General features: G+C 66.1%; 1 protein-coding gene across 1 annotated transcript in view; it reads left to right on the forward strand.

The window, feature by feature from the left end:
• The first annotated feature begins 442 nt into the window (after positions 1-442).
• The window catches only part of LOC112111132 (anoctamin-7), a 25,297-nt gene continuing 15,238 nt past the window's right edge, over positions 443-10,501 (forward strand). The window contains exons 1-9 of the mRNA XM_026659926.2: positions 443-574; positions 3,013-3,112; positions 4,051-4,235; positions 5,321-5,428; positions 5,760-5,896; positions 8,071-8,128; positions 8,756-8,866; positions 9,358-9,523; positions 10,184-10,274. Coding sequence (XP_026515711.1) covers positions 443-574; positions 3,013-3,112; positions 4,051-4,235; positions 5,321-5,428; positions 5,760-5,896; positions 8,071-8,128; positions 8,756-8,866; positions 9,358-9,523; positions 10,184-10,274 — 1,088 coding nt within the window. The remainder of the gene's footprint in view (positions 575-3,012; positions 3,113-4,050; positions 4,236-5,320; positions 5,429-5,759; positions 5,897-8,070; positions 8,129-8,755; positions 8,867-9,357; positions 9,524-10,183; positions 10,275-10,501) is intronic.

The raw sequence follows: 10,501 nt of genomic DNA on the forward strand, positions 1-10,501 counted from the left end.
TCTACGCTCTCTCCTGCACACATCTCCCAGGACTCCAGTCTCCGCCTCCAGCAGCAGCGCCCACATCCTGCACTGATTGGAGCTCTATAATTACCAGCTACCGCCAGGCTGCTGCTGGACCCAGTTCCCCTGGCAGCTCCGTCGCGGGGGCGTGCACAGAGGGCGGAGGGGGGGGGATCCCATCGCAGCTGCTGGTTCACTAGGAATTACGATGCTGCCATCACCTCTCACCCACCTCCAGGCGCAGGGATGCTTTGAACAGGGGCTCCTGGAGTAGAGTCCGCACGGCCCCCCCACGCTGCTCAGTGCAGCCCTGGGGCTGGAGCCCAGGCCCCCGATGGCTCCCCTTTAGGGGTAGCAATCGCTGCTGGGTCCTATCGCTCTGGTCCCCCGGGGGGCCATGGCAGCAGGGTCCTGAGGTTGGCATCGCAGACTCAGCACCATGATCCGGAAGAAGGGGTCGGAGGCAGGCGCTCAGGACACCAGCCTGCTCATCGCCCTGGACAAGAGCCGCTCCCGCCTGTCCAGCGGCTCCTCCGGCACCGTCTACAACGGGGTGCCCTACGCCGGCTTCGTGAGTACGAGGGGGCACACGGGGGGAGCAGCTACCAGGGGCCGGCCGGGCTGCTGCAGAGAGAGGGGTCTGGGGTCTGCTCTTCCTGAGGCCCAGCGAATGCCGCAGACGTCAAGGGCGGGAGAGCAGAATTGGGCCCGGGCGTTCCTGGAGCTCAGCCACCCCGGCCTTGCCCTGGCAGCGTGGCTAGTGGTGGCGATTGGGGGTGTTTGCCAGGCTAGGGGGCTGGTTGTGATTGGGGGAGGGGTATTCTCAGGTGTTCCACGGCACGGAGAGGTGGGCAGTGCAGTTGGTTTCGTCCGTGTTTTAAAAAATCTTGCCTGCGCTCGTGAGAAAAACACCTGGTATCCGATGCCCACGCAGCCCAGCCCCCACGCCCCCCGGCGGAACACGGTCAGGTGTGGAGAAAACCGGGTGGATTTGCTTTGTGAAAATCCCCTGCTACTCCGGCTCTGTGCCCCCAACCCACCGCTCTGCCAACATCCCGCCGTCCCAGTCTGCAGCCCCGCCCCACCCCACCCACCCCGAGCTCTCCCAGTGCCAGGCGCCTCTGGCCAAAGCGTCTATCGTTTCCTGGCCGGAGCCCAACCCTGGCGAAAGACTAAGCTGAGACCGACAAACTCATTTCACTTGTGGCCCATGCAGGATTGCTGCCTTGCGGTCACTAGAGCCGACGGGTCACCCTGAGCGGTGCGTGCAATAGACGAGAGACCCTCTAGATCGCTGCTTGCTCTGATTCCCACGAGGGCCCCCAGCCCAGGATGTGGGGGGGCATTGCCAGCTCCCCCCTTGTCCCCAAAGGCCTCTGTGGGCCCGGGGTCTGAGCTGGGAGCGGTGAGCCCCCCAGTGCACATTCAGTTTGCAGACTCTACTCTTTTCACAGCGGATGGACAGACAGACAGACAGGCGTGTGCGGGGCTGGAGCGGGGATCCCTCTGTCCTCCCTGGCTCAGGGCACCCCTGGCCCCAAGGAGCCTCTGCTCCAGCTAAAGACTGGGAGCTCCAACAGAATCCGCTCACGCCCCGCAGTGCCCATCTGGAGGGCAGCGAAACGGCCCAGCCCGTGTTCCAGCCTCGCCCGGCCGGGACTCCCACGCCGCCGGCCTCCCCCCACACTGCAGTGCAGCAGCTGAGCCAGCTGTGGGGGCAGCCCCCAGGCTACCAGACGGGCTTCCCCGGGACATCTGCCACCCTGGCATCAGTCCCATCCTCCCTGCTTTTCCAGCGGGTTCTATTCCAGCCCTCCCGTCGTCCCCCCAAGTCCCCCTTTCCAGGGGCGACGCCCTTGGTGGTGCTGAGTTCTAGGGGGTGGGGTGGAGGGAGTTCGTCCCTTTCCCAAACTGTGGCTCTTCCCATGTCCCCGACCTCTGGGACCCGCCTTCATGAGAGAATCCTGTCAGGAGTTCGGGGGGCAGAGGGGAGCTGCCCAACCCCCCGTAATCCAACCCTCCCCTTCCCCTCCGTCGTTCCAGACGCAGAGACCCAGCCCGGCCGCTGGCCTGGTGCAGGTGGGTTTCTAGTCCCAGCTCGGGCCCCTCTCTAGGCCAGCGGTTCTCAGCCCCATCAGCACCAGCTGCAGCCCGGGTCCCATCCTCAGGGCGTACAGGTCGTGTCTGTGTTGGGTGGCTGCAGCCCACAACGGTTAATAGGCCAAGAACCGCGGCTCTGAGTCTAGGCCGAGTCTGCTGCTGCTCTGGGCGAGGCCTGTGCAAAGCTCCCGCGCTCAGTTACTGGGGCCGTTTCAGCCGCTGGCCTGGCTTAACGGGCAGGAGTGGGGGTTAGAGGAGGAGAGAGCTGGGGGGTCCTTGCAGCTCGTTCTGGGTCTGGTTTCTCCTGGAGCTAATGGAGTCGGGGGGGACGGGGGGGGGGGCTCGGAACAGGCCCAGAGCGGTAAGGGAGGCGAAGGTTTGGCCTTCAGGATAACTGGTGTTCTGTAGCACATCCGCAGAACCGTGGCCGCGGGGAGTCGGGGGCTGGGATAGCTGGGGGCTGCAGGTCAGGACTGAGGGGCACCAGCAGGGCTGGGGGGGGGGGGGGAGCCCAGGGCTGGGGTAGCGGGGGGCTGCGGGTCGGGGCTGAGGGGCACCGGCAGGGCTGTGGGGGAGCCCAGGGCTGGAATAGCGGGGGACTGCAGGTCAGGATTGAGGGGCACCAGCAGGGCTGTGTGTGTGTGAGCCCAGGGCTGGGATAGTGGGGGGCTGCGGGTTGGGACTGAGGGGCACCGGCAGGGCCGTGGGGTGAAGCAGCCCATCTGGCTCTAGGTTCCTCTTCTCAGTTTCCTGAGCACTGAAACCTTCCCCAGCTCCCCCACACGGACAAAACGAATCTGAGCTTGGGCACGGGGCCGAGGCTGGCCCGGGGTGCGGGAGCCGCATGGTTCTTCTCTGATCCCATCACGCCTCCCCTGCCCCTCTGTCTCGTTTGTTTCCTGGCCGCAGGATGAAGAGGAAGAGGACGATCCCGTCGACGTGTACGGTGACGAAGGCTACAGCCCCAACCTCAGGGGCAACTACTTCCGAGATGGGCAAACCAAGATCGGTGAGCGCCCCCTTGCCCTGGCCTGTACCTCGGCAGCTCCCCGGGCCCCCTGTCTGGGAGGAGCGCTCGCTGCCAGCCCAGGCTCTCCGAATAGCCCCGCAGGCATGGACCCACGCAGGGCCCTCTCTGGCTGTGTGAGCCGGGCCCGGTGCAGCCCAGGACAGGGACCCGGGTGTCTCTAAGCCATCCTACGTCATTGCCCTCTGCAATCTGCCCTAGAGCAGCCTTGGAGCTCTTTTGCATTGTGCCAACTGCCAATGGGCCTCCCGGGCAGTTCTGGGGGCTGGGCACAGAGATGCTCGTTGCCCCAGACAGAGGCACAAAGAGCAAGTGACTCTCCCAAGGACACCCAGGGGGTCAGTAGCGGAGCCAAGAAGTGACCCTCCATCTCCTGCATCCCAGCCCCATGACCCTCCTTGCTCTGCGAACATATGCTCCCTAAATCTCTTTTCCTCGGCAGCATCATGTGGCAGAGGGTTCCATTGGCTAACGGACATTGTCCAGAGCAGTCACGAAATGACCCAAAGCCCCTTGCTCGGCTCCGTTAATGATGCTCCCTCCCTCCCCAGTGCCCTGCTCACACCTGTGGGCTGCGGCTCCAGGGGCTTCATGTTCGCCAGCTCACACAGCCTGCGGGCGTCCTGCTGCAGAGCCCGGGGAATCTCCGCTGAGGCTAGCGGTGAGGCGCCCCAGCTGGTGGGCTGCATGTGCCAGAGCGGGGCTGATGTTCCCTCCAGCAGGGGGCGGTGGTGGCGTGTGTGGCCCCCCACCCACACTCTAGGGGCCCTAGGGCTGCTGTCCCTCCGTCTCCCTGTGCGTGGTCTGGGTGCTTTATTATCCCGGTGAGTTTCTCTGCTGCTCCCTGGCCCTGCGAGAGGCTCCCAGCCCCTGGACCACTGCAGGGCCGGACCGCAGCCCCCTCCCCTTTGCCCCCGCAGACTTTGTGCTGGTCTGGGAGGAGAAGAGCCGCCCCCCGAAGAAGAGGAGGGGGAAGCTGGCTTCCCACGAGGGCAGCAGGGAGGCAGCCCCTGAGGCCAGAGACGACCGGCCACGCGGGCACCACGAGCACTGGAAGAGGAAGTTCCTCAACAACCTGAGAAATGCTGGGCTGCTGATGGAGAAGGTGAGAGGAGAGACTTATACCGTGGGCCCCTGCCATGTGCCTCCCCCCTCTGGTCCCGCTGCATCCCTCCTCCCTCCTGGGCCCTGGGCCCCAGGTCCCCACCATGTCCCTCCCCCCAGGCCCCTTCCATGTCCCTCCCCCACCCCCCAGGTCCCTGCCACGTCGGGTTGCCAACTTTCTAATCACACAAAACCCAACATCCTTGCCCCTTCTCCGAGGCCCCACCCATGCCCCACCCCTTCTCCAAGGCCCCGCCCCCTCTCTCCATCCCCCCTCCCTCCATCATTCACTTTCACCGGGCTGGGGCAGGGGATTGGGGTGCGGGGGGGGGGAGTTGAGGACTCTGGCTGGGGGTGCAGGCTTTGGGCTGGGGATGAGGGGTTTGGGGTGCAGGAGGGGGCTCTGGGCTGGGGCAGGGGGTTGGGGTGCGGGCTGTGGGAGGGAGTTTGGGTGCGGGAGGGGGCTGCAGGGTTCATCGTGGTTCCCAGCCAATGGGAGCTGCAGAGCCAGCACTAGGGGCGGGGACAGCACGCGGAGCCTCCCTGGCCGCCCATGCGCCTAGGAGCCGCAGGGACCTGGCGGCCGTGTGTATTCTGGGCAGGCAGGGAGCCTGCCTTAGCCCCGGGCCCCTGCTGCGCCGCTGATTGGAGTCACCAGGGTCCCTTTGTGGCTGGGCGTTCCGCCTGGCAACTCAAGGCCCCTGGCATGTCCCTCCCCTCTCCAGGCCTGATCCCCCGCAGTGTCCCCCCCTCCGAGCCCCAGCCCCCCACTCCATCCCTCCCCCACTGGGTCCAGGTCCCTGCTGCATCCCATCCCCCCCAGACCCCCCACCACGTCCCTCCCGGCTCCAGCCAGGCCTGGCTGCGGCTGATTGGGGTGACGGTGCATTGGGAGGATCTCGAGGCCTTGCTGGCCCCAGGACGCAGCAGTCAGGGAGAAGGCGGCTGTCCCCTGCCTGCCCCCAGGGCTGTGTGTCCCATCCCTGCCCTATAGGCCCTGGCCTGGAGCTGCCCCTGGACGCTGGCACATGGCAGCTCTGCCCCTCGGGGGCTCCGTGTTCAGTCCCCTCCTGCTTCCCCCCCCAGGAGGAGACGCTGAGCGAGCGGAAGACCATCCACTACCTGAAGCTGAGCGCCCCGTGGGACGTGCTGGTGTACTACGCCGAGGAGCTGTGCATGCGAGCACCCCTGCAGGTCTGTGTGCCCCGGTGGGGCGGGGTCTCTCCCACCAGCCCCCCCATTGCCCTTTGCTGGGGGAGGGTGCCTCCCACCCAGCTCTGCCAGCCCCCCTCAATGCCAACCCGCAGCCCCCTGCTATCCCAGCTCTGGGCTCCCCCCAGCTCTGCCAGCGCCCCTCAACCCTGACCCGCAGCCCCCTGCTAGCCCAGCCCCCCTAGCTCTGCTAGGCCCCCCTGTGTGTAGGAAGTAGTGGGGGGACTGGCCCCGTCTCCGCCCGGAGGCGACTGTCGGTCTGGGAGGTTCCCCTGACCGCCCCCAGCCCTGACGCTCTCTCTGCCGACCGCAGGCCCAGCCCAACCCGGACCGGAACAGCTCCGCCGAGGTCCTGCAGTGGCTCTGCATCCCCAACGCCCTGCAGCAGCACGTCCCCAACAAGCCCGCCGACTATTACACCTGCGCCTTCCGCAGGTCCAAGCTGGACAAGTGAGTCTGGGCGGGGGAGGGGAGGGGGCAGCCGGAACACCCCCCGGTGCCCGCGAGTTCCTGTCCAGCAATGCGGTGCGGGTAACTCGCCAGGCACCTGCTGGTGGGTAAATGTGGTGTTCATACAATCGATAGCTCCCTCCACAACTGCTCTGCCGGTGCCCCTCAATCCCGACCCGCAGCCCCCCTGTGCCAGACCGATACCATTGTATAGTTATGTGCCGAGCCACATGGGCTCTGTCCTGCCCATCGGCCCCACCCCCGGTGCTGCCCCCCAGCTCTGCTGATGCACCTGAGCCCTGACCCGAGCGCTGACTGTCTGTCGTGCCGCAGTGGGATGGCGAGAACAATCCATCTCTGGTGCCCATCTCAGTGGAAGAGATTTTCCAGCCCTTGATGCAGTTGGGTTTGGAGTCAAGTAACCCAGGGGGTGGGCAGATCCCAGCCTGAATTTCAATGCGGGGGGGGGGGGGGGGGAAGCATGCCCGGGAAATAACTCCAGCTCTCCCCTCCTGGGCTGGTTGTGGAGGGAAGCCGCCAGAGAGGCTTTTAACCAGCTGACGCTGCCACTCGCGAAGGCGACTGGAAGGGCTGTCAGAGGCAGCGGCTGCCCCGTGCCGCCGCTTCCCCACCACTCAGCACGTGCTGGCCTGGTCCTGCCGTCTCATGCCCAGCTGCTCCCCTTGAGGTTCCTTTCCCTGCTGTGTGTCACCCTACGGGCTACCTGGGAGGGTCAGGAGCGGACTGTCCCATCGGGGGCTGGGTGACTCACAGGTTCTTGGCCCCGGGCCCATTACCACAGTATCTGAGCAGTTCCCTGTCTTGACTGGGTTCAGCCTCGTCCCCTGGGAGCCTGGCCGGAGTTGGCAGCCCTGTCGGGCCAGGAGCCCAGAGACACTGAGGGACATGCCCAGGATCACACAGGGAGTCTGTGGCAGAGCAGGGATTTGAACCCAGGCCTCCCGAGTCCCAGGCTGCTGCCCTGACCCCTGGGCCACCCTTCCGGCTACTCATGGCACCTCCCGCCCTCGGGAACATGCTGAGATACCCAGTGACGGGCCTAGAATAAACCCCTGCACGGATGAGACCGGGCGTTGCCACGTGACCCTCTCGAGGGCGCTGGAGCAAGGCCAACACCTCGCAGGGCCCCCTGAGTTCATGGCTCCCAGCTCGGCCCTGGCGCTGCTGGAGGCGTTGCTAATTTCTAATCCCTGAAAACCGAACACCCCTGCCCCGAGGCCCTGCCCCTGCCCCACCTCTTCCTTTGAGCCCCCCCCCCCCGTAGTGTGCCCCCCCCCGTCACTCGCTCTCCACCCCTGCCCCCATTGCTCGCTTCCCCATCCCCTGGGACTCAACTGCTGTCTGCAGAGCCGGGCTGGGAGGAGCTGAGGCGGAGCCAGCCCAATCGGGGCACAGCGGAGCGGGGAGGGGGGTCCCTGGAGTGAGGGGTTGGGGAAATGGAGGCACAGGGGGGCACAGCAGGGGTCAGTCCCCAGGGCAAGGGGTTGGAGTAGGGAAATGGGGGCACAGGGGGGCACAGCAGGGGTCAGTCCCCAGGGCAAGGGGCTGGAGTAGGGAAATGGGGGCACAGTGGGGCGGGGAGGGGGTCCCTGGGGTGAAGGGCTGGGGAAATGGGGGCACAGTGGAGCAGGGAGGGGGGTCCCTGGAGTGAGGGGCTGGGGAAATCGGGGCACGGCAGGGGTCAGTCCCCAGGGCAAGGGGCTGGAGTAGGGAAATGGGGGCACAGTGGGGCGGGGAGGGGGTCCCTGGGGTGAAGGGCTGCGGAAATGGGGGCACAGTGGGGTGTGTGGGGCAGAGAGGTTAACACCCCCCCACCCCGGACGGCGCTGGTGGTACCTGCTTTGGAGCCTGGTCTGGGAGCAGCCAGTTCTCGCTCCTCCAGGCTCCAGCAGCAGCTGCTGCTCTTCCCACCCCCCAGTGGCAGAGGCCGGTTACTGCAGGTAACTGGACTTTGAGTGCCCAGTCAGCTGTGCTGACCGGACGCTGCCAGTTTCCCTTTTCAACTGGACGTTCCCGTCGAAAACCGGACGCCTGGCAGGCCTTGGCGGCGGGGACCCCAGGCCCAGGGACCAAGCCCGCCAGGCAGCACCGTCCTTGCTCTCCCCTCCCCTGGCCCGACCGCAGCGGGTCTGTTTGTTGTTTATCCCCCACAGGTTCCTGGGCAGCGACTCCCGGGACTCCTACTTCAGCAACACGCAGAGACATCGCATCGTAAGTAGGGTGGGGGGAACCTGGGGACCTCAGGGGCCTGGCCCCCTCCCAGCACTGCTCTGCCCGAGCCATGCTCTGCCCGGGTCCATAATTAACCCCGTTGCCCTAGAGGCAGCTCCACGGACCCATCACGTGGCGGGAGGCCAGATCGAAATCCCCCAGCTCTCTAATGGGCTGATTTAACCCCCCAGATCCAGCCTCCCTGTGTGGAAACCCCAACTCAGATTCCCCCTTCATGGCTTCGGGCCCAGCTCTGTGCTTCAGCCTCCGCGGGCCCCACAGCTGGTGGGAAACGCTAGAACCAGCGATGTGTGTTCGAATCCAATCTCAGGCTCCAGGGCACGGCTGATTGCCTGGGGAAGGGTCAGGAAGGCTCCCTCTGCCCTGCATCTAGCACGGGCCAAGGGGAATGTGGGGGCATCAGAGCCACGGGCAGCTCCTGCCCTGGGGGCTGGGCCAGATAGGTCAATGCAAAGGCTCCCGTTAGTGTCCCAAGGCTCTGGTGCAAGGTCCAGGGGTGTGAGCTCCACAGGGCTGCGCCCAGCCGGGGCTTGCTGGGTTCCTGCTCCGCGCGAACCCCGGCGAGGGTGGACTTTGCTGACGGCGCCGCACCCCTCGGGTCGGCAGGTCTATGAGATCCTGGCTCGCACCATCTACGGGAAGCGGAAACGCGCCGAGATCGGGATCAACCGGCTGTTGAACGAGCGTGTGTACGCCGCTGCCTTCCCGCTGCACGAGGTAGGGGCCGTCGGGTGGGCTGTCCCTCCGGAGCTGGGATGGGGCAGGGGGGCCTGGGAGAGAGATGTCCCTCCGGAGCTGGGATGGGGGGAGGACCTGGGAGAGAGACATCTCTCCGGAGCTGGGATATGGGGGGGCCTGGGAGAGAGACGTCCCTCTGGAGCTGGGATGGGGGGGCCTGGGAGAGAGACGTTCCTCTGGAGCTGGGATGGGGGGGGGCCTGGGAGAGAGACATCTCTCCGGAACTGGGATATGGGGGGCCTGGGAGAGAAACGTCCCTCCGGAGCTGGTATATGGGGGGTACTGGGGGGCAGCTGCTGGCTCTGCAGGTCCTGGTTGGTCACAGCAGCCATTCAGCTGGCACTAGGCGGGGGTCCCAGACAGCCGTTGGCAGCCCTGCCCCTGGGCACCGCAGAGACCCTGCCCCATCCGCGGTCGCCCCTTGCTGTGCAGGTGGCCGACCCGTCTCCCTCTCTGTTGCCTTGACCCAGGGCCCCTTCGAGACGCCTGAGTCTGAGGTCCCCGATGAAGCCCTAAACCCTCGCCAAGTCCTCTACCGCTTCTGGGCCCAGTGGGGCTGCTGGTACCGGTACCAGCCACTGGATCACATCCGCCAGTACTTTGGGGAGAAGATTGCCATCTACTTCGCCTGGCTGGGTGAGAGCCCACCTCCTCCCTTCTGTCCGCCTCTGCCCAACCATATCCTGGCACCCCCGGTGCAATGTCCCGGGGGCCAGCTTGGGGCTGGGATGAGGATCCAGGGGATTCTTCCTGGACCCTGCTGGACACACGGAGCCCCAGGGGCTCCCCCAGCCTGTGCTGCCTGGTGGCCCCGCCCAGGGCTCTCCGTGTCCTGGCTGGCAGAGGCAGACTCCCAGCACCCTGCCTGGTACGGAAAGGGCCGTGGGGCAGGACCACGTGGGCAGGTCTCCTGGTTCTTTCCCTTGGTGCTGCCGCTAAGTGCCAGCAGTGCCATGTGGATGCTGCCCTGGTGCCCCGTGCTCCTGCTTCACAGGGAGGTGGGCGGGCGTGGGGTGGAAGAGGGCGAGTGAGGTGCCATGGGAAGGTCTGCGAGTGCCTTAGTCCTGCCCCCAGCCTGCCAGGTGGGGCGGGATCATTGTCCGCATTTTACAGCTAAGGAAACTGAGGCACGGACGAGGGAGGGACTTGCCCCAAGCCACACGGGGCATCAGCCCCAGGGGTAGAACCCAGGAGTCTTGGTGCCCCACCCTTGATGGAGAGGGGAGGGAGGGGGTCTCCTGTGCCCGGTGTCGCCCTCCTCCAGGGGCTGGTCTCACCTGCCCGTCCCCTCTGCAGGCTTCTACACAGCCTGGCTGCTCCCTGCTGCGGCCGTGGGTACCGTGGTCTTCCTCGCAGGCCTGGTTGCCATGGGAACCAACACGCCAGCGTGAGTCTGTGGGGCTGGGCTTGGGAGCGTGTGTGGGGGGGACACGTGGTGTGTGTGAGGAAGACAACTGCCATCCTACCCTTCCCCCCACCCCCAGAGGGGGTCCCCCCCCCACTGACATCCAGCCCTCAGATGCAGGAATTCACAGGCTGCCTCCAGCCGCCCTTACTGCAGTGTGCGGCCTGGAAGCTGCGAAGGCCCCGTGCTGCCTTCTTGCAGGGCCTGTG

This window comes from Terrapene carolina, unplaced genomic scaffold (assembly GCF_002925995.2).
Source record: "Terrapene carolina triunguis isolate 2854851 unplaced genomic scaffold, T_m_triunguis-2.0 Scaffold714, whole genome shotgun sequence".
Taxonomy (NCBI): domain Eukaryota; kingdom Metazoa; phylum Chordata; order Testudines; family Emydidae; genus Terrapene; species Terrapene triunguis.